The sequence below is a fragment of the Lissotriton helveticus genome, chromosome 4_1 (genome assembly GCF_964261635.1).
Source record: "Lissotriton helveticus chromosome 4_1, aLisHel1.1, whole genome shotgun sequence".
NCBI classification, from domain to species: Eukaryota; Metazoa; Chordata; class Amphibia; order Caudata; family Salamandridae; genus Lissotriton; species Lissotriton helveticus.
In genome coordinates, this window is record NC_136063.1 from 143,293,290 (window position 1) to 143,319,313 (window position 26,024).

The following is a 26,024-nucleotide window of genomic DNA, read 5'->3' on the forward strand; positions in this document are numbered from 1 at the left end:
GATATTATATGCTGTTTGGGTTCCTCTCTAGTTTTATGTCCACCTTGTGGTAACAGGCCATGAGTAAGTTTGCCGGCAACCACAGAAGAGTGTATGGCCTCCTTGGCTCAGTCCATTCAAGATGGTCAGGATGCAGCCAAATATGTGACTCGTGCTGGTCTGGATGCTTCAGATTTATTGGGGCATGCGGTTGGCACCAGTCTGTTGCTTCATTCCCATACATGTTTATGATCCACAGGTTTTTCTGGAGATGTGCAGGCATCTCTTATGGATATGCCTTTTGATGGATCCCACCTATATTTCTATGCTGGTTTAGATTTGCCCTTAGCACATGCAACAAATTAGCCTCTAGAGGGGTCTGTGGGCCCATTCTACAAGGGCCTACCCTGCCACCACTGTGTTAGCATTCAGAGTGCCTGTTCTTGCCGTCTGTCAGGCCACAACGTGGGTGTCAGTGCACACATTCATGAAGCACAGCTGTATTGGTAGTACGGCTTGCTGGGAAGAACATTTTGCCTGTTGGATCCTGCAGGACTTTTTGGTCTTAGTCCACTCTACAGTCCCTGCACCTCAGGAGGTGGTGCTTTAGAATGCATTCGAACGGAGAGTTATCTGAGATTAGAAGTATCCATCAGAAGAACAAGTTATTTACCTTCAGTAATGCTCTTTTGAGCTGGGTAATCTAACTGCAGATTCCTCACTTCCCTCCCACCTCCTTGTGGAGTAGTCTCTTTTAATCATCTAAAAAAGCCCCAGTGAAAGAACTGTACCACCAATTGTTTGAGTTCCGCATCCGAGGGCATGGAAGAAGTGAAGCCAGAAAATAACGTTGGCATACTGGATTAGTGCTTATATGCCGATCTGCTACGTCACTTCTGGGTCTGGACAAAGCCAATGCGGAGCGCCACATAGTGGTACGCGAGAGCTCTGCTGTGAAATCTTCTATATCCACTCTGGCTCTTAGGAAAAATTGTAAAGGTATGGATCCTGCAGTAGGGTAGAAAGCGCTACTGAAGGTAACTTGTTCTACCATGATATTTGAAATGCCAGAGGTCATTTCTCAACCTTTGATGGATGCTGTATCTGAGTTGATAAATAATCCTGATTCGTAAGAGGATTCCATTGAATCTCACTTCTGTTCTGTGCTACCACAGCAATTATTTGGCACCTCACTGGGGTAGGATATATTGCACCTCCTACAGTTTTCAGCTGTTAGGGTTCATCTTTAGATCCCCAGGGTCCACATTTCTTTGTGGTCCCCCTCACAGTCTTTATAAGAGTCCATCTGTATTTGTAGCAAATGAATGTTGAAGTACCCATGCATGCATATCACAGTACTGCATTTTCAATACCCTTGTTTCTGTCTGCACTTCATCCTATTGTTGTAGTGATCGGTGCCTCCACAATTTTGTCGGGGGAAGATGTGCAGTCTGAATGTACAGGTTATCTGTCAGAAAAGTTTCAGAAGTGTGGTTGTTTTTTAGGTAAACAGGCAGGTGGCTCAGTGCAACTGTGCAAAGCAATTCCAGGTAGAGCAGATCAGTGCCAACCGGTACCGGGTGAGTTCTATACTGCTCCATTTCTCTTCACTCTCCACATTGTACTTCACCACAGTACCATCCTTTCAGTATCTCTATAGGTGCTATCTAGTGATTGTTTTCCATCGTGCTACCATCTGTCTGTTGATGCACCTCACCATCATGCCACCTTCCAATTTTCCTATATTTTCACTGCATACCCCTTTCCCCATATGCTCCCTTTCCTTTCACTGTTCATTGCATTATACTCATGGGCTGGCATTAGGTGACCCATTTCTCTACTGTACTCACTCTGACCTGCATAGAACCTTCATTTGCTTCATATTTCCAAAATGTCAAGCTGTGTCATCACTCCCAGAATACTATTCTGTACTGTATACCCTCTCATTCTGCCCTTGGCTGGGTTTCCTTTCCTCACCTCCTGATCGACATGTTGTTTTCTTGCACAGTTCGGTGAGTCTCAGCAGCTGCGGATGGTGCGGATACTGAGGAGCACACTGATGGTGCGTGTTGGGGGCGGCTGGATTGCCCTTGACGAGTTCCTGGTAAAGAATGATCCCTGCAGAGGTAGGAGACCATTCTACATCCTTGTAATGCAGCAACTGTAGACGAGGGATACATCTTATAGCAGGCATAGACCCTAGCTCACACCCATTGGCATAACTATTGCCAGATATGTAAACAAATTTTATTCTACATTTTCATATGGTGTTAACAGATAGAGCATTTTGTGTTGGGCATACTGACTACTGTTTGCATGTGCCTAAGCTCTATTTCATTTTGGGTTGATACAGGTGTGTAAAGATGCAGCATTTCCCCTTCAGAAACTTAGCTACATTTCACAGCTTCACAAATATTGCAAAGGTTTCAGTCTTAACATTTTGATTTAAAGAAATCATGAATAGTAAGTTGATCTGGAAACATATGTAGCAAAAACTACTTTAAGATTGAAAATTCTCTTTCATAAAGTGTGTTAGGCAAATTCTTTTCTCATAACATTTTTAAAAATATTGTTTTCCCTATTTGTAAATGGTGCGGAACTGTGGGAGTGAAGTTTTATTTGTGATGGACAAAACAACTGCAGATTCCTAACATTTTGAATATTCCCCAGGGGTCAGATCACATGTGTAAATGTTAAAGCAGTACCCCTGTGTGCCTGTACATAGCGTCAATGTTGTTCCACACTGGAAGTGACATACAGAGCCACCTATAAGTTCCTGCCATGCATGCCCACATCAGTTCCTTTCTTTCCGCCTTACCAGATGTGGATTCGAAGCTACCCCTCTTCTCTTTTATAAGACAGTTCTCCTCAAAATTACCAATAGGAAACCAGTGTGCAAGGGAAATGTCACCCAGGAAAACCATCATGTAGGTAAAAACCTATGTCCTCAGAGATGTCCTTCAACCTACACAGAAAACTAATCTTTTGCCTTTCAATGAGGCGTTGACGTGTGTCCTACTTGGAGCATGGGTAGAGCCATGCTCAGGACTTTTGGTGAACCGACAGATTGCTGAGCAGCACCACCAAGCTTCAGGTGACCCAGTCTTCCTGATACAACAACCTACACTACAAAACTTGGTGGTTCAGGCATCCACCAACAAAGTAAACCCTACTGCTTTTCCTTCTACTCCACTGGCCTGTGAAACTAATTTAAGTTAAATGTTCGCCAAGGACGTGTTTTTGTTCATCAGCCTTCTACTCAGTCAATGCCAAGTGTTTGCCTGCCCATTACTTCCATGCACTGTGGGATTCCATTGCCAGGTTTTAACTGCTGTTCCCAAGGAGTATTGGCCTGTCCTCACACAGTCCAGTCAGGATAGCCGTGATGAGGTAAAATTCACTGCTAGATGCGGGCTGGATACTACAGACTGCATAGGCCAGGCGATTGGAACAAGGTGCTCGGGTGTCATGCCTTGATGAGGTCCTTGGGCGTCTCCGTCAACTTCCAATCTTCACTGATGGACATGGGCTATGACAACTCTCTCCTATTCAGCGAAAAATACTTGACCCTAAAGATAGCAGGACTGTGGCTCACTCTTTGGGCCTATCTGCCCCGGTACAACAGTTTCAACATCAGTTTCTTTCCTTTTTGGGACTACGATGAGGCTTTCAATTCCGCCAGCACCAACCTCTGCAGCCACTCTAGCAAGCCCCACAGCTGTTTTGTGGCTGAGGCTGTGTACCCAAATACAACATGGACTGCAGGGACAGCGTGCAGTCCATCCTTCTGCCCCTCCAGCTGCAGCAACTGCAAAAGCCATTTAATGTGTCCTTCAAGAATAACTACCACCCTGTTGAAGGCAGGATTCTGAGTTTTCTCCCATTATGGCAAGATATCATTTTGAACAAGCTACACCATTCACATGAATTCCTTTCCACCCTACCGCAACATCCTCAGAGGGGCTTTTACAGCAGGAAATGCAGGCCCTTATGGCCAAAGGGTCCATAGAGAGGGACCCAGCATCAGAAGTAGGAACTGGTTGTTACTCCTGCTGAAGAAGGATGGATGTCTTTGTCCTGTTTTAGACCGTTGCCCTCTCAATGCCTTTCTGCGGAAGGACAAATTCAATATGCTAACCCTGGTCCATGTTTTTTCAGCTCTCGACCTTAGAGACTGATTAAGCTGTAGGACGCTTATTTCCACATCCCTGGCCAGACGGACAATAAGCACGACCTGCTGACCTCCTAGTGGGGAACGAGTACTTTCAGTTCACAGTGATCCCTTTTGGACTCACTGGTGACCTTTGGGTGCTCATGAAAGTGATGGCAATGAACACCGCACACTTTCGAAGACTGATGCTACCCCTACCTCGACTGCTGGGCTGTTCTCAACCACTTCCATATTAGAGTGAACCTCTTAACATCACTGGGATTCACGATCAACTTGCCAAAGTCTCACCTGAATCCTTCGCAGATGCTCCCTTTTATTGAAGCTATTCTTAACAGGGTTCAGTTTCTTGCTTTCTTACCGGAAGAGTCAAAGGCCTTTTGGCCTATGGTCCCGATGTTTGTGCATCTGTCCTGGATCTCAGTGAGGATAGTTGTATGGCTACTGGGATTATTGTCCCCTTGCATTGTGCTGGCCAAGCATGCAGGATTTCATATACATGCTCTGCATTGTGGTCTTAGGTCCCATTGACCACAGAATCAGGTGGACTGTCTGTGTCCAGATTTCTGAGGAAAGTGCAAAAGGCCTGCAGTGGTGGCTGTTGGACTGCAATTGGGTCAACAGCAGGCCGCTCCTCCTACACCACCCAAAGCTAATAGTAGTGACAGATGCATTCCTTCTGGGTTGGGAAGTCCATCTAGGAGAGGTGAATCTCCAAGGCATCTGGTCTCCGGCTGAGACCAAGCCCCACGTCAACATGTTAGAGCTGCATGGAGAGCCTTCCTGCCGTCCATCGAAGGATGTTGATACAGATGCTCACAGTCAATACCATCACCATGAGGTACTGCAACAAACAAGTTGGGTGGGATTATGGACCCTATTTCAGGAGGGACTATGTCTGGATCACAAGAGGATTTTCCTGGTGGCACTGCGCCTGGCAGGTTCTCTATCACGGATCACAAGGCAGCTATATCCAGACTCAGCACAGGGTTAATGGGGAAAACCTTGCCTCAATCTATTCGCCACTGCTGAGAACACGCAATACCAGCATTTGTGTGTGTTGGAGATCCAACGACTGCTCTTTCTCGGAGATGCATTCCACCTAGGGTCATGCTTAGGACTTCTGTGCACCTTCCCACTGCTATCTCTCCTGCCCCAATTTCCTAAGAAGATCAGAACCTACCAGACCATGTCATCCTAGTGGCACTGGATTGAGCCAGGAGACTGTGGTACCTGGAACTCCTAGGCATGATCATCTGTCCTCTGATCAGGCTGCCGCTATGGGAGGATCTTCTGTCGCAGCAGCAGGCCAGGGTCCTGCACCCTTGCCTGCGCAATCTTCCTCTCCATACTTGGAGATTGATGGCGAAAGATAACTGCATTCCACCTCATTCTCAAAGTCGTTGAAGTCATTCTGGCAGCCAGGTGTTCCCTCATAAAATTTGTATGAGTCTGTCGTTGGAACAAGTTTGTGGTTTGGTGAGGTACTCAGCAGACTGACCGACTTCAGGCCAAACAATCTGTGTGATGTCTCCACCCCCCTCCAAAGTTTTGCCATGTATGTTTCCACCTACTCCTTTCTTCATTCCTCAGTTGGGCATTAACTTTGTCTTCACATTTTTAATGTGTACTCCCTTTGAACCGCTGCACAGCTGTCCTTTGCGGCTCCTCACTCTAGAGACAGCTTTCCTTAGCGCAGTAACATCGGCACAGCAGGTAAGTTAGCTACAAGCCCTCTCTGATAACCTGCTGTACACAACATTCTTTACAGACAAGCTCAAATTAAAAACCTGGTCCTCCTTTCTCCCAAAAGCTGTAATTCCTTTCACGCTAGGTAAAACATTACTCTCCTGGAATTCTTCGCTACACCTCATCCTTCTAAGGAGGAGGAGAGACTCCATCAGCTGGATCCCAAGATAGCATTCAGCTTCTAAATTGATTGCACCAGGCAACCTCATGTAGATGGTGAACCTTTGTTGGACTCACTGGAGCGAAGAAGGGCAGTGCATTGCAGAAAATTAGCCTTTTCTAGCGGGATCATTTTGTGCATCAAAATCTACAATGTACCCGTTCTGGACGTTTGCCGACTACTACAAAGCACTACTGTTTGGACAGCCATGTCTGAAAAGAGGGGACCTTTGTCCTCTCGGTCCAGCAGAGAGCGGAACCTTGCCCACTCACTCAGTCAGGCAGGATTTGAGTCAATTTCTTAGACCCACCACCTGGGAGGTACTGCTTTGGTAGATATTAAGAAGGTAAGGAGTCAGAGGTTAGAAGTATTCACAAGAAGAACAAGTTTCTTGCCTTCAGTAACACTCTTTCTGGTGGATACTGTATCTCAACGCATATTCCTCACCGATCATTATCTCTTCCCCCCCACCCTCACCTCCCCCACTACCGTTCTGTGAACCGGACTCTATCTCCTTCTAGTAAGGTCCCACATCTAGAGATCTGCACACTGGTCAAAGCCAATCTGCTATGGTTCTGCGTCTAGGGGTGCAGACAACCTAAAAAGCAACTGACTGCAGCATGCTTGGGTGGTGCGTATATCCGGCTCTGTACATCACTTGGATGTATGACGGTACAACGCGCGGTATTACCACGCGTACCGTGACAACACGTCTTTTACAACGCAAGTCGTTACCACGACTTGCGCTGTAGGGGGGCGGACTTAGGAATAGTTAAATTTACTATTCCAACACCAGCCTACGTACAGTATTTAAAAGATGAGGATTCTGTGGTTACTCAGAGCATCTGCCAAAAAAAGTTACCTAACATAAGTAAGCTCCCAATTTCCATAAAGTGGCGACCATTTTGACATGTAACCCACCTCCCATTTGTTGGAAAAATGAATAATAAGGCAGTCGCCAACCAACTTCAAGATAATTGGAGTTTAAATTACACTGCAGCACTTGAACAGCCACACCCCAAGTACTCACCAACACCATCTTCCTCAACAATAAAAATTACTTTGCCTTCTGGTTCCTTCTTGACCTCTCTGCAGCTGGCAACACTGCTGACAATCTGGCATTGTTCCATACCCTGACAACCCTTGCATGGGCATTACTGGCACAATCCTGCAGTGGTTCCCATCCTACCTCACCTGCCGGCTGCAACGCATTCAGATAGGAACCACCATATACAGGACTCTCCCCATCACTGTCGGGTCTACGATGCCTCCTGTCACTCCTCATTTTCAAGCATAATATGGAACTCTTGGGAGCCATCCTTGCAGACAGAAGCATCCAAATCCAGCAGTATCCTGACTCCGGATACCATCCCAAAATGTCTGCAGCCAGTGAAGTAAAGAGACTCAAAGTCTGCCTTGAACGCGTCCAAACCTGGATGGCCACAAACTGCCTAAAGGTCCACCCCAGTAAGACTGAATTCCTCCAAGCACTCTCTGAATCAGTCAGGGGTCTCTGATTTAAACCTAATTTGGTTCACAACCCTACTGAAAGAACAGGGCAAATCCCTCGAATTCACCTTTAACTCAAACTTCTCACTCAAACACCTTATTGCCAAAAATACCTGAATGGTGAGGTTCCAAATCTTTTTCCTCAAACTTGTGCAACCTGTTCTCTCAGGAGAAGGCTTCAGAAAGACAGTTCAATCCCTAGTCTTCTCCCACCTCAATGAAGGCAACTCCCTGCTGAAGAGCAGCCCAGAGGCATCCCTCATCTCCCTGGAAGGCCTCCTTTATGCAGCCACATGGCCCATCCAGGAGCTGTTGAAATCTGACCACACCACCCTCACTCTACAAGATCTACACATGCCTTCCGTGCAAGCCCAGATCGTCGCGCTCTGGTGCGTCACTTACAAGGCCCTCTACACCAAGACCTGTATTGGCCTAACTAACAAACTAAAAGTATCTACAGGTCCATGCCAGACCATATTAGGACAGCACCAACCCTCCTACAGTTCAGGAATAACTGAAAGCATTCATCTTCAGGGAGTTCTCCCTCAGGGAGGCTGACTTCTCCCTCCTTCCATTACCTCTACCCCTTCCTTATCTCCACCCTCCTCTTTCTCACGTCTCCCATGTACCCTACTGGTTGCAGATACGTGCTCAAGTTCTTCCCCGGCTTCTAGTTTTAGTCATGTTGTGCGGTATGACTCCGAACCATCCTGCAACATGGAGATGACCATGCACCTTTGCTGCTCGTTGTAGGATTGATGGTACCCTACTGCCCCGCGGACCTTCATAGCACCATACTGCGGTACCGAAGGTACGACGAGTCATACTGAGCAGGGTTGATGGAAACCACTTCTGCACTCGATACCTCTGCACATCAGGGACTGAGAGAACCAACTGCATATGAATGTGCGTGATTTACGATTCGTATCATGTGTACACCATGTATGTGTCATGTTGGCTAGGGACAACTTAGAGGAAGAGAATTCTATCTCCACAACTCTCTGAGTGCCGGGCACTCACTTGGCAGATCCTTGAGTGGCTGTGCCACAATATACATTCTATGTCACAAAAGTGGAAAGGCAGCTCGGTAACATCTGGGACTGCATGGCTTCTTTTTAAGCCCAAACTCTTACACCAAGGGTCAGCGTGTTCTAGGATTGGCAATGATATCCCAGAGGAAACATGTTCACACACAGATGGATACCGTCCTGGACTGTGCTGCTCTCTCATTTACACACCTGTGCTTTCTGTCTGTGCATTCAGGGGGTTGAAGACCTTGCAGATCTCTGCAAGGACACTTGTGCATACAGAACCCAAGGGAAGCATCATGGAGACAATATAACTGGAGGTGTGAAGGGGCTGCTTTGTACAGTGTTTACTCATTGGGTGAAACTGATCCATTGGTACTGACCGCACCCGAGAACAGAACCAAAACTCCAATTCCGCAGCCTGGCATTCCTTCCACTCCAAGGATGCTTGAGGTTATTACTGCCTGTAACACCATCTTTGCAGCTTTCACTAATCCTGTCAGACTTGTAAAGGGAATTAGGGCGCCTGGTACCATCCCTGTTTGCTTGCAGGTGAGGTGTGCTTTGCACTCTCCCTTGGGCTTCAGTTTCAGGCGCCCGCGTCTTTTAGGAACTCTTTTCGAACGGAAAAAAAAGAAGCTTTTTTATGTCAATTATCAAAAACAAACTGATTAACAGCAGCATTTTGCTCAGATTGTGGAGATTTCCCAAGCATTGCCTCGGAGCAGTATCATTGTGAAAAGTCTTACATTTGTGATAGTTATAAATGTCACAGATTCTGTTTTATGAAAATAAGTGTGAGATCTTTTCTTTAGCTCCCCTACAACTGCGCTTAGTTTGAGGTCTTCTCTGCTACGAACGTTCTGCCACCATTTTGTAATAATAATGAAGTGACTTTTTTTTAAATAAATGGTTACATCTCTTTACAATGCATGCCTTACTCAGTAGCGGCTCCTGTACTTAGGCGTAGGAGCGTCGCCCCACTGCCATAAAGCAGCAAAAAAAAGGAAAAAATAAAATGATAATAGCATTGTTATTATCATTTTATTTTGTCCTCCTGCTGCTGCAGCTTGTGTGAGAGGGAGGGGCGGGGCTGCAGAGCAGAGAAGGAGGGGTAGAACACTCCTAAGTGCACGATAACTGTTTGGCCGGCCCTTTCGGGACCCCAAAACAGTCATGCGCACTTTCAGTATTTGCATGCAGGTGCACAACAGCCTGCATGGAGAACATGCCCACTGCTCCAAACCCTGGCTGAGCGCCGTGTGACAGCACTCAGACCAATCACAACGCTGCCTACAACATTGTGTTTGGCTGCAGGGAGCTTGGGAGCCCTGGTGCTTTCTGCTTCTTGTTTCTCCCAGGAAGACGACAGAAGAGGCAGTGGCGGCCGGCCAGGATGTTTATTTATTTTATTTGTAAATCTGACCCTCCACTCCTCCCCCTCCCTCCACCCTCTGCACCGCTGCTTCCAGGCTGCAGCAGCAACTGCTTAACACAAATCCAGTGGCGGCTTGTAGGTAACAGGGACAGGGGAGAGGAGGGTAGGGGTGTTAGTAAGAAAGAAAAAAAAATCTTACCTGCTCATCGCTGGTAACCAGCCTGAGCCTTTCTTCGTCCTCGCTGTTCTATTGTCTCCCGGCAGTACCCAGGCTCCCCTAAGCCAATCATGACGCTGCTGTCACCCTGACGGCAGCCTAGTGATTGGTCTGAGCGCTATGGTTCAGCGCTCAGGCGGGGACTGACAGCCTGTGCATGTTCTCCACCAAGGATGCGCATTACAGGCCGGTGGAGAACACGCAAAGTGTGCATGACTGTTTAGCCGGCCCAAGACGGCCGGCCAAAACCTCATGCGCACTTAAGATGCAGCAGCCACCCCATCTCCTTCGATGTCACGGGAGCCTAGCCCTGCCTCACCCTAACCTGGCTTCAAGATACTATAAATGAAATTATATTTTATTTATTTATAAAGTTTTGTATAGCACGAACATGACCCCGAAGGGTATCTGAGCGCTTCACATTTTGGAAGGGGAGGAAATAGTAAAGGGGAAATGGCAATGGGGAAACAAAATATGTTATATTTAGCTAATACTATAGCATACTAGAAGGAGAACACACATTACTTAATGACTTCTGTTACTATAATTTTATTTTTCCTTTTACACTGTTCTAAAAGCAGTGGGGTGACACTCTTCCACCTTAGCGGAAGAGCCACCACTGCCTTTACAACATGTTGGCCTTTACCTATCTCTCCAGTTGAGTGTGGATAGCTTTAAGATGCTGTGTTGTTTACTTCTGGTTTTCTTTTGAACAGTGAAAGGAAGAACAAACCTGAAAATTAATGAGAAGTACCTGTCTCCTGATTCCGTTGCCGCCTCCCCCCTCAAGTGCGGCAGTAATGGGTCCAAGATGCTGTCCCCCAGCAGGTCCAATTCCAGCCTCAGTCTGTACAGCAGCATGTCCGCCCCCAGCAGCCCGCTGACGAGAAAGGTAAGCCCTGGAGACCAAAGCGGCCATTGGTGCCGTGCTGATCACAACATGAGAAGAAGGGTATTGGTGGTTTGGCAGGCGTAAATACTGGGATGAGAAGAGAAGAGGAACTATTGTATATGTCTCGGTCACCCTCTTTAATGCATCGTTCTTACAATGGATCTGTGATGGGCCGCTGTGCATGGAATCCTCAGTGCCTAGCTGTCAGAAATCGGGGTATTAGTTGAAGGGGGCAAGTACCCAACTCAAGTAATAATCACAATCGTTGTTTGGGTGAACCACTAAATCCACTAAATGAGCATGAGCTCTACCCCCTGCCACAGAGCAGACAGGCTCAACTTAGAGGCATTGTATACAGTATTTATGAAATACTAAAACAGTGAAAATGAAAAACAATAAAAATATACCAAAACAAAGGTTATAAGCAAAATTACACATAAACGACAAAAATCCAATAAAGGGAACCGAAGATATGATTTTTAAAAGATTTAAGTGGAAATAGCTCCAAGAAGCACAAAGTGTCAATGACAGTCAATGGTCGTAGATCAGGACCAAGATGCAATTTGATGCCCGTCCCGATGGAGCACCAGTCGGCTCACTAACCAGGTTTGTCATGGTCAAAGATGTTTGCCTTCTGAGTTTACTCCTTTAAGCAATCTGCCACAGAAGTGACCTTCTATAGTACTCCCCCTCACCCCCCCAATGATCCCAAGGGAGTGCCTTTAGAGACTCACAGGGTGGCAGGCAAAGGCCAACAGGAGAGTCCAGTCCAGGTTTAGCTGCCATTGGACAGCTGGGCAGTTGCAGGTAAAGGCCTTTGTAGCTTCTTGTGCCTTGTGTCCTTGTAGCTTGAACAGGGTGGTTAGTCGCTCCACTCCAGCACCAAAAAACAAAGCTGCTGAGGCTGTCATCGATGTCCTGTGGAGGTTTCACACCATGCAAGTTTTTCTAGCTAATTGTGTGCACTCCGTGTTATAACGGCTCTTCGCTGGTTCACTGTGTGATGGGAGCCGATGACGGACCACAGAGTGACACTGTGTGAGTTGGAGGGTCCACCCATTTCCTGCACCAACCTCAAAGCCTTCCACACTCACTATCACTTGCCTTCATTGTTGTACCTTTTTAAAATCACCCTCCCTCAAATCATATCGGCTTTTTGAATCTGAACGTGAACAGTACACTTTATGTCAACTTTTTCAAGCAGTTTGACTCACACTCCATCGTTTGTCATGTTAGGTAAAAGAAGAATCCCATAAAAGTTCAGAATTGTGGTATGGCAAATCACTAAATCCAATAACACTGATAATTCAATAGCCACATTCTATGGAGAAGGGCTAATCAATTATGTGCAGCGTTTAATTTTTAATATCCAATAAATGCTATGTTTCATTTTGCATTGCTCAGTACTTATTCCATAATCAAGATTAGCTCAGAGCATTTTAATGCACTACCTATCTTCTGTGTCAACTGATGCAGGTAAGGAGTTCTGAACTCAGGGTTTGGCTGCTGAAGACTTGAATCAAACACAGCTCTTTGATCCGAGAGACTAATAGATTGAGTATCGCTGTGTTCTAAACTTATGCATGGACGTCAGCAAAAAATAATTCAGATACTATTCCCATATGGTCTTTCATATTCGTTCATCTTCAACTGACTTGCAATACTATGTCATTCAGATCAGTGGCTAACAGTTCTCTTCTTTGTTTCACTGTCTGTCCAACCAAAGAAAATGCAACTAACTAGCCTTTCTCTTGCCTGAACAGGAAAGGCTGCAGTCTTCCTATGTTCAGGCGCCCTTCTTTCAGCTCCCAACAATGTTTTTAAATTTTTCACTTCTAAAATATCTTTCCACGTTTAAGGGAAGCATCCACATTTTATTTTCCTCTTCAGACATTCCCTGAATTCCACACGCAAAGCACACTCCATCTTTGACTTACCTTGATACAGTTGATGCTTGGACTCCCAACCTGCAGTAGAATGCCAGCCTTCCTACTGCTTCTGCTCACCTTGACCATGCTCTGGCAATGGCAGCAGTGTTATCCATTATACAGTAATTATTTTCAGTGGCCCACTGTTTCCTAAAATGTTTTCTCCAATTCAGTTAATCTTACACTGTCCATAATCTTTACATTGTTACAATTATTGCAGTGTCCCCTAAATCCCACTTGAACCCTCCACTGTAAGTTCACTCTTGTGAATACCTTACATTGATAACTGTAATGGCTTTTTTATTTGTTAAGCACAAACTCTGGAAGTCTGGGCCCACCTTACATTTTAACAAGGTCGCCCTGGTTTTCTCTTTCAGTCTGTGTTGCGCAGGGCGCGCTCCGGAGACAGGTGTCACCGGTCAAGAAACTCCCTGGTTACAGATGGAGCCGACCTGAAGTTCACAGCAACAGAGGACAACAAAACCAAGACTGTTTCCAGGAAGAACTCCTTGTCAGAGACTAGAGTGGGCACTATGACCGATGTGGAAATTGGTGGGTACCCTGCTTTCTCTTGAAATTTGAATTGTATAATTTGCAAATTAATCATTTTCTGTTTTGTGGCCACACTTCAACAAGCTACCTACTACCTCTGTGTTTCTGAGGTGTGTACCTTGCTCTGCTTTGATGGGCTTACCCCTCTTTCTGATAGAGACTTCTAACTGCAGATTCCTCCTCTTGTGATTTTCCTCAGGCGTCAGACTGGATCCAGCAACATTTGATAGCAACTCTCTAGGACTTAAACAGGTGGGACAAGGTAGCCGCTTCTCTGATACTTACCACCCTGCATGTGTTATTGGGGGCCCCCATATATGCAATGGGAAGAAAAGGTACCCCCTATAAATAATATTGGAGGTCTGGGACAAAGGGGGAAGACAAACCGAGTATAATGAATGCAGGGTCCCATAGACCTGTATTGCTTCACAAAAGGCTACAGAGAGCTCACAATGCTGACTACATATAAGAGCCTGTTACATTCAAAATATACTCATTATAACAATTGCCTTCACTTATTTCTTTATTTTAGTAATCATTTATTTTGTATTTTTTTATAAAACATATTTCAGATAATCTATATAATGTGCATAATGTAAATACAATCAATTGTAATTAATACACAAAGCAGTGCAATTTTTGGGGGACAATTTTCAGTACTGATACAATTTACATCAATTCTTGTTGAAATACACATGATTTGTCAAGCAAGGGCCTTTAAACTGATAAATATAAAACACATTTAACAAGATAAGAAAGTTTTACAAAAAACATTCCTTGCAGATGCACTGATTTCATACCCCCAAACACACATTCCCACTCACTTCTTTCACACAAAACTACTATGCAAACTCCAGACTGTCCAGAATGCTGCAGCCACACTGGTCCTAGACATCCCCCGCCGCAACCACATCACCCAACACCTCCGAGATCTCCATGTCTCTACACCGTTTGGAGCACAGGCTGACTCAACCTTAGAAAAGTTTAAAGAGAGCCTGGCAATAGCTCACTCCCTCTTGCCTAGGCCATCCTTCGCGGCAGTTTACCAAGGAACTCTGCCCCTTTCCAGGCTTCAGCAGAGGATACCAACAGAGGTGACGTCAGTGCCATGCCGCCACAACAGGCCTCTGTCTTTTCGGGGAAGAGGAGAGGGAATAGGCCAACAGCATCCAGGCCCTAGGAGCAACATGCTACCCTGACCACAGCCAATCTAATCACCATCGCAGGGAATGTGTTGTGTCAAGGCGCAGTTGTGTTGAGTTCCCAACACACCTCTGAATTGGAGCTCAGGACACCTGTACGCATTTCCGTCCTGCCTCTGACTTTGCCTCTGCCTCTTCTGACCAATCTGTTGAAAAATATCAGGAAAGACCTAGTCTCAGTCATCCTAGTAGCACTGGACTGGGCCAGAAGAAACTTTCTGTCATGATCACTGGTCTCCTGATCCAGCTGCCCTTTCGGGAGGACCTCCTGTAACATCATTCTGGGAGGGTCCTGCACCTGAGCCTGCATTATCTACAGTTCCATGCTTGGAGATTGAACCGGGCCGGTTACTGATCTTGGATTTTCCTCCTGAAGTGGTTGGAGTCATCTTGCCAGCCAGGCGTCCATCTATCGAAACTGTTTATGCAGGACACTGAGAGACGTTTGTTGCCTGGTGTTCCTTTTTCAACATTCAACCCTGGAAAGCAAAGTTGCCAGATTAGCCATCCCTCTTCTAGTCACCGCCTGTGATGTGTTTTTTGAAGGAGCCGATCGATCTGTTCCTGCCAACACCATTTGTCATGTCGCAGTGGGACCTTAATTTGGTCCTCACTTTCCTGATGTGCAATCCTTTCAAACCAATACAGAGCTGCCCCCCTCCATCTTCTTTCCATCAAGACGACGTTCCTTGTTGCCATTATATTGAGAAGGCAGCTAGCTCCAGGCGTTGTCTGCGGCACAGCCATATACTTCATTCTTCCCACACAAGTTTGTCCTCCAGGCATCTGGACCCTAAGAGGGCCCTTAGTTTTCTACATTGACCACACCAGAGAATACTGACAAGCTGACCAGCTATTCATCAGTTTTTCTGGATTAAACAAGGGTTTCTCTAAAGTCTAAAATCTTAAAGTGTGCACACTGCCATATTCTGATATCCGTGGCTCTGCTTCCAACTGTGCTGGCACATACTGAAAAGAAACTGACACCAGCATGCGGAGGTGGCGCTTTTATGGGGGACCGATGTCACATTCAGTGGCGGAATGGATCTGATCTACAGTTGCACTACGTCTCCTTCCGATAAGTGATGAAATTGCTATCAAAAGATTCAGAATCCACTCTGGCGCCTGGTGAAATTCACAATGTGAGGAATCTGCGGTTAGATAGTCTCTACCAGAAATGATGTTACCAAAGGTAAGTAGCTTCTTCTCAGTCTTTTGGTCCCTCACTGTTTTGTGGGTATTATGTTTGTATATTAGGTATTATTCAGAAAGGTCCTGAAGTGTTAGGCTCTATAACTATTTAGCTCTGGTTGTGCCAGGACAAGTTACGGGATGGGCTCAGACGTCAATTGACTTTGGGAGCAAGATCGGTGACACCCTTGCTCCTTTCCAGGAGTATTTGAGTGGCAGAAAGGGGCTGAGTCCCACTTAGTTTTTTTGTATTTTTTTCCCAACTTTCCTGAAGACTTTGAGTATGAAGACGGACTCCTGTGACTTCTGGAATGGGCCTGGGTCCAACCCATTGACTTTGACTGGTCTCATGGCAGTCTTCCAGTACTTTACAACAGAGTTTTTTGCCTCACAGTCTCCTATGCCATCGGATTCATCAATGCACAGTCACTGCAAGCCTTAGTGTGGTGCCTCGACATTTGTTTGCGACAGTCCTTCCAATGTTTAAAACCTATTGTTGTGGTAGGTGACATTTCCTTTGGAATGGCGTCAGTGCAGAGCCACATGGCACCACCTGCCAGAGGTACTGCTCGAAACTTTCTGGATCCAGTCTGCCACTTGGGAAATATTCAAAACGGGAGAAATTTGCAGTTAGATAGAGCCTTTACCAGTAAGAGCAATACTGAAGGAACTTCTGTATTGTCATCATTGGATCGCTCAAATATTTACATGCTTGAATCATTCCCTGTTGTCAGGCGGGGAGCCCCAGTATTCTTAAAGAGCAGTAAATTGTGTTAAAATGGAAATAGGCATTAACAACAGTGTTTGTTCAGTAGCACATCAACCTAATTTGATAAAACCGGAGTGTTGGCCAATGAGCTGGAATTTCCAGCTCTCTCACTCCCCCTGGAGGCCACCATAAATCTGATTTCTACTGCACGTCGTGTAGGAGGGAGTCTCCAGGCAGAGTTCTGCTCTAACCCCTCAGTGACCTTATTCTGGTTGTGGTCTACCCTGGGACTGAACCGGCCCTACCTTCAACTTTCAGGGTGTTTTGAGTTTATAATTCCTTTTTTCCCTGTCCAGGAAGACTATTTTTCTTTAACTGTCACTAACTATCACCATGACTGATTCAGTAAACTCTTTATTCAAGTCCTGTTCTACCTGTGGCAAAATCATCTGGGGATGATTCTGTGAAAAGTGCTCCACCAATCACTTCACAAAGGCAGTGCAAAAAAGCAAACATGTAGTGTTACCTAAATTGTACTAATTTCACAAAACAACTGCAGCCACCTCCTTACACAAAAGAACCTGGAGTTTCTGCAGAAAGACATCCCAGGAAGAAGAATGCTTGAATGTGCAAAAATCTTCTGCCTATGATAAACGACCAGCATTAAAGAAGAAAAGTCCTTTGCCATTGATGGAAACCCCTTCCTCAACAGCGACCAGGAAGAAAATCTCATTGACACAAGAGCACCGCTACACTGTATATGAACCATCATTGATTGTCACTCCTTCCCACATCAATGACGTCAACAGGGTAGACAATGACACCACTGACGGTGACACTGTTGATGATAGTTTAACTGCAGTTACCTATTCACCAATAAAGGTGACTGTAAGTTTACCCACCCACATATTGGACTCTGAGTTAGACTAAAATCTCAGCTGCGTTGCCTCGGACTGCTTACAGCCCTTCACAATTGGATGTACGCTATGTGCTAGGTTTTGAGTCTGTAATGGATGAGGAGGAACCTTACAAATTTTACTCCAGATAATCCAAGTTCCTAAGTACCTCCACGCTACATTATAGGACCCTATAATTACCCTATAATTACCTGTAGCATTCCTATCTTCACTTCAGCAAATGGACACCATTCAAAGATTATTGCCTCAGAACTCTACTGGACAACCTATGCGTATTTCACCCAGGTTGCCTGTTTTACTTACTCCACCGTCTCCCCTGCTTCCTACTCCTCCATCACCTACCCAGAAAGAACCCCCAGAATAATCAACAAACTACTCGTCCCACAAACTCTAAGGTTGACATCCATCTAACTTTATGTATTCAGGTGGGATAGGAAGAAGGTGAACTATCCCAACAGTCCCAGAAGTCATACTACGACTGAACAAGAAGTTTAGTGCCACGGATTCGGCCCCATCCCGCCTTATTGGCCTTTCTCTGTCATAACATCAGCAGCCCAACATAGAACAAAGCACCCTATCGCACCATTGTCCACTACCCCTGACCGAGACAGCAGGCGAATCATTTGGGCCATTGTATTAGTTTCATGGCCGCTGCAGTCATTAAAGCTGCTTATTCCTTAGCTATTTTTGGACAATATGATTGCTAAATGGGGCATGATATCTCACCACTGTTCAACCACATCCCAGAGAACAGAAAGGCTGCTAAGGCAGTTGTCAAAGAGGGGGGGAAATCACATCGACGTTTAATATTCATGCAGCACAAGAGGTTTTGAGCACAGGCTTCCATCAGCTAGCAGAAGTGTCTATTCTTAGAAGGCATAGTTGGCTCAGATCCACAGCCTTCTGTCCAGAGGTACATTCATAGATCCTTGATATGCCACTCAATGGCCTCGCCCTTGGGAAACGTGGATGAGGCCCTTCAAAATATCATGCTGGACACAGATACAGTAAAATCACTAGAACTACTGCAGCAACAATGAACCGGTGTAGGCTCTTTTCGCGGGTCACCCAGGTCCCAAGTCTACAGGGGAGAATTCAATCAATATGGAGGTCAAGGACAACCATACTACCCCCTGCGGCAAACTAGTTATAATCAATTATATACCCCATCATTGGAGCAGAATAGCTCCTGCTCCAACCAATCTCCAATGAAAACCAGAAGAGGGCTTGACTCTTCGCAGCTACCCCTTTCCATCTCATTCACAGAAAGCGTGGAGAGACCTTCCCTTTTTGCCTCTGCATGGGAGTTCATAACATTGGACCAATGGATGTGGCAATTGGCACACACAGGACACACACTGGAATGTGTACAAAGACCACATGTCTGCCCACCCAAAAAGAAACACCATCTGCACTTGAGGGAGCTGCCCAGGAAATAAGAAAGAATATAGTACAATGGAGACTGATTCTGGACCCCAAACAACAAGTTTCTGAAGCAGCAGTTTTTCGGAATATTTACACCTCAGGAAGTCCTCCTGATGGTCCAGGGAGTAGATTACTTGACATCCCTGTACCTTCAATACACCTATTTCCATATACTTATCCTCTGTAAGCACAGGACATACCTCAGGTTTTCAGCGGCAGGGCAGTACTACCAATTAAAGAAGCTCCCACTGGCTCTCAAATCAGCACCTCAGATTTACTCCAAGTGCCTATGACCAGTTGGTGCAACAACGGCAAGGTGTTTGATAAAATGCTTGGCTTAATTCCAGCCACAGGCAATCACCCTGGAATGCATTCCAGTTCATCTTTTTTCACCCACCATTCCTTTGTAGACAAAGGCCTTCCTTATGCAAATCCGTAGCGACCATGCTCTTCATGGGAACAGTCCGTCTTGAACTGCCAGACGATGCCCTCTCCAGAAGAGACCACAAGCAACCCAGACAAGTTTCAACCTACTTAGTTCTCATAAGTGAGTTATAGCTTGAATCCTATGGCACAGTGAGCAGGAGACCCATTGCACTTAGGGGGTAAACTGCAATAACAATGGGTGAAATGTGTGGCTTAATTGCAGACACTGGCAATCCCTCTGGGCCACATTCCAGTGCATCATTTTTCACCCAACATGCACTCTTTTCAAAGTGCCGCCTTTATGCAAATACGTACATACCCTGCTCCTCATGGGATTAGTCCATCCTGAAATGCCAGGCAAAGCCCCCTCTAGAAGGAACCACAAGCAACCCCAAATTAGATCCAACCTACTTAAGTCTCACCATGAGGTATAGCTTGAGTACTATGGCACAGTGAACATGAGGCCCACGTCTGTGAATACCCGGTTCACTTAGGGCACAAACTTCTACAGGGTGATGAATGGAATACTTTACTTAATCTCAGCAATGCAAGCATTCCTTCTACCACCTTTGTGTGTTTGATATACCGTCCTGAGTGGCAAGGATGTGCCCAGACGTGGGTTCCATGCTCACTATGCCACTGGATCTAAGTTACACCCGACTGATGACCCCAGTGATGGTGGAACCAGTCATGGGCTGCTTGAGTTCTGGTTCAGGGAGGGACCTGACCTGGCAGTTACTTCTGGACTGTTCCTGTTGAAGCAGGGTCAGGATTGATTTGCCTATGGCTGAGTCCAAACTGAGGGGGCATTGTGGGCAAAATAATCATCAGTTACAATGGTGCCCCAAGCGATTGCCAGTGATTGGACATATTACAGGCATTCCTCCATTCACTTTTTGTGTTTATAGCACCAGTTGCTGCCTTTCTCAGGCGTCCGGATCAATCACCAAATATGGAATACTGGCTCGTTGAGGGGAAAAACAAAGATTTTACACCTGCCTGCATCAGCCATTATCAGAGTTTGGGTCTCGGTACTAAAAAAAGAGAAATCTTCTTCGGAGCCACACACAAAGATTCAGTTCTTGGGAGCGTTATTCGATCCGCAGTTGGGGAAGGCACTCCCATAGTCGGAAAGTGTGATAAAACTTCAGACCTTGGGAAAAAACTCATCTACCAGACAATCAATCATGGTCAGAAAGTGCAAGTGTCTACTGTGCCGAATGTTATCCTGCATAGGCCTCATTCCCTTTGGAGGGCTTTGAATGAGACTCGTCCAGCAAGAACTGGGCGTTCAGTGGAAACAGTACAAATGGGGGTGGGGTCGCACACTACTCACACACCAGCGGGATCGCCCCTAAGGACTGTGGTAAGTGTAGTTCGTGTTCCGCGATGCCTATTCTTTCGATTCTCTGCTATCTTCGCTATCTTTGCCATCCCTGGACACGTGTTTCGGAGTATTTACCCCTCATCAGCAGGGATTAGGCCGTGTTTTGGGGTTGCCGGTGGCTGCCAAATATTGCCAGGTTTAGTACCACTCAGGCGCGCAGGTGCGGGGTCCCAGGCTCGTCAGCCAACTGCTCGAGGGAGCTTTAACATTACAAATGGGGGTGGGGTCGCACACTACTCACACACCAGCAGGATCGCCCCTAAGGACTGTGGTAAGTGTAGTTCGTGTTCCGCGATGCATCTTCTTTCGATTCTCTGCTATCTTCGCTATCTTCGCCATCCCTGGGTACGTGTTTCGGGGTATTTACCCCTCATCAGCAGGGATTCGGCCGTGTTCTGGGGTTGCCGGTGGCTGCCAAATATTGCCAGGTTTAGTACCACTCAGGCGCGCAGGTGCGGTGTCCCAGGCTCGTCAGCCAACTGCTCGAGGGAGCTTTAACATTACAAATGGGGGTGGGGTCGCACACTACTCACACACCAGCGGGATCGCCCCTAAGGACTGTGGTAAGTGTAGTTCGTGTTCCGCGATGCATCTTCTTTCGATTCTCTGCAGTGTGCGACCTCATTCGGACATACTATTTATACAGGCTCCCTTGAGCCGGTGGAGGTGACGACCTCGAGACCACACACCTGCGCGCCTTAAGAGGTATCTGAACCTACAAATATTTTCGGCAGCCCACGCAGCAACCCCGTGCACACGCCTAATCCCTGCTGATGAGCGTTAATAAACGCGAAACACGTGTCCAGGGATGGCAAGCACACCAGTGAACACCCTCAAGACTCAACACTCTGGTAGAAGCGCACCCGCTGATACCGACTACATCGACCATCATGCTTCTGGGTCACACGCTGATGGGATGAGCAGTGTGCGACCTCATTCGGACATACCGTCCAGTGGAAACAGACTGATGATTCCTGGGGCGACAAAGTCTGAGTCACGGGATGACTGAAACAAGCACTATTATGTTGGAGGTTGCCTGCCATTCTAAAAGCAGGTCTCCCTTTTCAGCCTTTACACAGTAGTGGTAACAAGAGATGCATTCAGTTAAGCCGTTTAAAAAAAATAATTGCCACAATTTTGCTGCAAAACTTAAAAAAAAATATTTTGTGCCCCAGGGGAGGTCGCTCTGTGACCCACAACCAGGCATAGGGGGGGCACGGTATCCCTGCCGACCCCCTTAGAGATATATTCATTTTTGGATATACTTTTTAAAACTTTTTTGCTAGGACTCGGGGCTGAGTCTAGAGTTATATATAAGCTGCCTCCTCATAGTTGATAAGGTAGCAGCCTATCAGATTGTAGGAAAGTAGAATCTGCTCTCATGGTCACCCCACTTTTTTCTGGTGTCATTAGGTTTTACTGACTGGGATCCTGCTAATCAGGACCCCAGTTCTGTGCTTCTTCCCTAAATGGACATGGTGAGTACTTGGGTACACTCCAGATTGGCTACTGGTTTACCCTGCTATGTCCCTAGTATATGTTACTTTGGTACCCAGGGCATAGGCGTACCAGGGGGTCTGCCATGGGCTGAAGCATGCATTATGCCATCCATGAGAGAACACTCAAATTGTGATTTCAGGCCTGCCATTGTTGCCTGTGTAAGCTGGTGCTAGGACCACTTACTAAAGATATAGGTTCCCTATATCTAGGTTCACTCCACTTAAAACCTATCAGTCACCCCTAAAGCAGGCCTTTCAATCCTGAAGGCAAGGTGCTCAGTTCTAAGTGTGAGAGTGCCTCTGCATGAGCAGGACACCCCTACAACTGTCAGAGTCCATTCTCCCGGGTTGTAAGTGCATCAACCATTAAGATACATAGTGGCCATTCGTCATTATGGGATGGCTATCTCTAAATTGACTGTAACCAACCCTGACGTGTTTGGAGGTATGATTCTGTGCACTGTAAAGCTCCTGCAGGAGGCACTCAGTGCTCCCGGTACCAGTCTTCTAGACCCGGATAGCAAGCTATGGCTGCTGCCAACCAGAGACACGTTTCTGCCCTCCTGCTGCTGAGCCAAGCTTGAGCAGGGGAAGGCAGGACAATAGGTTGCACTAAAAGGCCCTTTGAAATTCACTGAAATAAACAAAGGTTAAAATGACATTATAGTTGGGTAAAACTGTTAGTTAAAACATACCGTTTTAAATGTAAAAAAACACAGAAATTTACCAGTTATAGTTATCTCAAGTAACTAGCTGTTACCCTAATGTAAGTATAATTCTCCCCCTTGGCATGCACTGCTAATTACCTCCAATATTACACCACTCATGACATTCTATGACATCCCTAAGAACATTTGCTGCAACATCTAAAATCACATCATTGTGCAATGTGAGGTTGCGACTTATAGTTACTTTAGAGCATGAGTTACAGTTACTGGAAATAACTATTCTTATCCTCTGCACACTCATAAATCATATGCAAAATTTCGCAAGTCAATGTATACAAACAATGAAGAGTGATTCATATGCTTCTCCTTTATTCTTTTATCCGATATGCCCAGCCAACACGTGTTTCGTCGATAGGGGTAGACCCCACGACTTCTTCAGGGCTGTCAGGCTTTGTAGTTCCTAATCTCTATGTCCTATCCGCCGTTTCTACTTCCGACCCGGCTGGTCTTATATGAAAATACTGTGTTCAAAATGCAGCAAACTCTATTTGAGACAAACCCTTGTAATTAGGACGCATGTCTCCCCCGACTACAGGCTGTTATAAGTACAAAATTGCTGTTTGTTCAATCTTCATGTAATCAATCTCTTTTTGGTGAGTAGGCTTTGTATTTGTAAAGTCAATTCCGAGTTCACGTTCTGAACCGGAACTCAGCACGGACTTTACAAATAGGATGCGAACTACAGAGCCTGACAGCCCTGAAGAAGTCATGGGGTCTACCCCTATCGACCAAACATGTGTTGGCTGGGCATAGCGGGCAAAAGAATAAAGGAGAAACATATGAATCACTCTTCATTGTTTGTATATGTTAACTTGCGACATTTTGCATATATGTGCGTGTGCAGAGGATGAGAATTGGTTTTTTTTTTTATTATTTTTTTATTGATGAGGATAAGAATTGTGTCAAACAGACCTTAGATTCGAATCATCTTAGGGCCTAGGCCTAGGGTGTTTTCCCTCACCTTTAGCACCGCTGGAATAAATACTATTCTGTACTGTCGCAAATTTTAAAGGCGCCAAGTCTCCGAATCAATGACACCCCATAAGTATACTACTTGAAATAATTAACTGGTGCATTTCAGTGTCTGTGTAAGTTTAAAACGGTCTACTTTAACTGACATTTTCACCTAACTATGACGTCCCTTAAATCTTTGTTTTTTTCCAGTGAATATATACGTATACATTTATACAGCAAGACCAAATACTACCAGGGTTGCTAGATTTAGCTAAAAGTGGCCTAAAATATTCATCTGTGTGTGTCCATATGGTGGTGATATCAAGAGTTAGTAGAAGCAAGTCACCTCAACCACTTTGTTCTCTCAAAGAAAGATACAACAGTTTATGAGGGGACTCTTTCGAGTGCATCCATATGTCGTGGGAGCTCAATACTGTCCGGAGTCAGCTGATACTGCTCCCTTCGAACGGATCCACAAAGCACCGCTAAAGTACATATACTGGAAAGTAGCCTCTTTCCTAGCGCTTACATGAGCACGGTGGACAGGAGAGAGTCAAAAGAGAGAAGGTTATACTGAAGACCAACCCTACATTTATACCCAAGGATCCGACTGATTTCCTTTAAATGGTGACAAAGCCCACCTTTTTTCCCAAGATGCCAGTCTTTCCTTAACCCTCAAGAGGAGGATAGTCCTAAACATCTTGTAATTGTTTGTCAGGCATCTGAAAGGCTGAGGTGTCTTGGATGGGACCTCTCTGATGTATTTCCCAACATGATGATAGATGTCAACCAACTTTTCATCTATAGGAGTGTTATCAAGGGTATGGCTATAATGAAGCAGATTAGATGTTGGCCAGCGACCTTCTTCAGGTAGCCCGTCAAGAGGGCAACATGAAGGATTCGCTGTACATTAAACGCGGGGCAGAATGACCACTGCTGTTTTTTTGTGGGAGGTGCCTTTGCAAGAGGCCTGCACAGCAGTCGTTTACTGTTCTCTCCCTACCTTACCACAACCTCTATGCTTGATTCAGATGCCAGAACTGTAGAGTTGTTTGCAAGACCAGTGATACATTTGCAGGTAGGTTGGCTTCTTTTTAATTATTCACTGCCCCCTTGTTCAAATTAGCTTGGTATAGCTACATAATTATCAAAGATTAAGAATATGCAGAGATAATGGTACCTATTAGAATAAAAGGTTACATACTTCCAGTAACAACTGTTCTTTTGGAAGCTGTGATCCTTCTCTAGATTGCTAATCACAGACCCACTTATCTTTGTGCTTCTCATATCTTTCGAACACCTACTGGGCTGAGGAATTCATGAAACTGCCAGGCCTCGGAAAGTGATGTTATTTATGTGCTTGGTCTCTGCATGTCTGGTCAGCATTGCATAAAATAACTACAACACTTGAGACATATCTGGCACCACCCGGCATCATACACAGCATTTAAAATTGTTTCTCCAGCATTGTATCTTTCATATATTCACATGCTTGTATCTTCTCCATTGTTGAGCTGGACTCCTAAAGTAACATTACCATAAAGTATCATGTTAAACATAGCAATAGAAGTTGCACACATTGCCACTTAAGTAGCCTACCCACCTCATTGAAACAGACCAAGCTCCAAATGATGAGGGAAAAGGCACAGTAAAGTCCTAGAGTCCACCATCACTCAGGTTTCTACTCCACATGTGAAGGGAGTTGATTTAAGCTGTACTCGTATCTCTACATTTAGATCTATTTTGGGTCTAATAATATTAATTTCCAACTCTTCATCAAGCAGACTCTGTTTTAGAGACTTGCTTCATGCTCAGTTTTAGTTAGGTCTGGATCCCCTGAAAAAAAAAGATATTTATAGACCTGTGGGGAAAATACAGATGATCCTCTCAAGGGATGCATTTGTTGCTTATAGCAAGCTCATAAAACTAAAGACTAAAAGATCTTTAGGAGATTTTCAACAAATACCCTTAAAGACAGAAGGACAGTTGCTTTTTTGGCTTTAGAAATCCAAGGTGAAATATTAAA

At 45.5% G+C, this 26,024-nt stretch overlaps 1 protein-coding gene across 1 annotated transcript in view; it reads left to right on the top strand.

The window, feature by feature from the left end:
• Window positions 1–26,024, top strand: part of LOC144828429 (microtubule-actin cross-linking factor 1, isoforms 6/7-like) — a 300,733-nt gene that overhangs the window by 264,580 nt on the left and 10,129 nt on the right. The window contains exons 35-38 of the mRNA XM_078686575.1: window positions 1,485–1,559; window positions 1,988–2,105; window positions 10,905–11,080; window positions 13,386–13,560. Coding sequence (XP_078542701.1) covers window positions 1,485–1,559; window positions 1,988–2,105; window positions 10,905–11,080; window positions 13,386–13,560 — 544 coding nt within the window. The remainder of the gene's footprint in view (window positions 1–1,484; window positions 1,560–1,987; window positions 2,106–10,904; window positions 11,081–13,385; window positions 13,561–26,024) is intronic.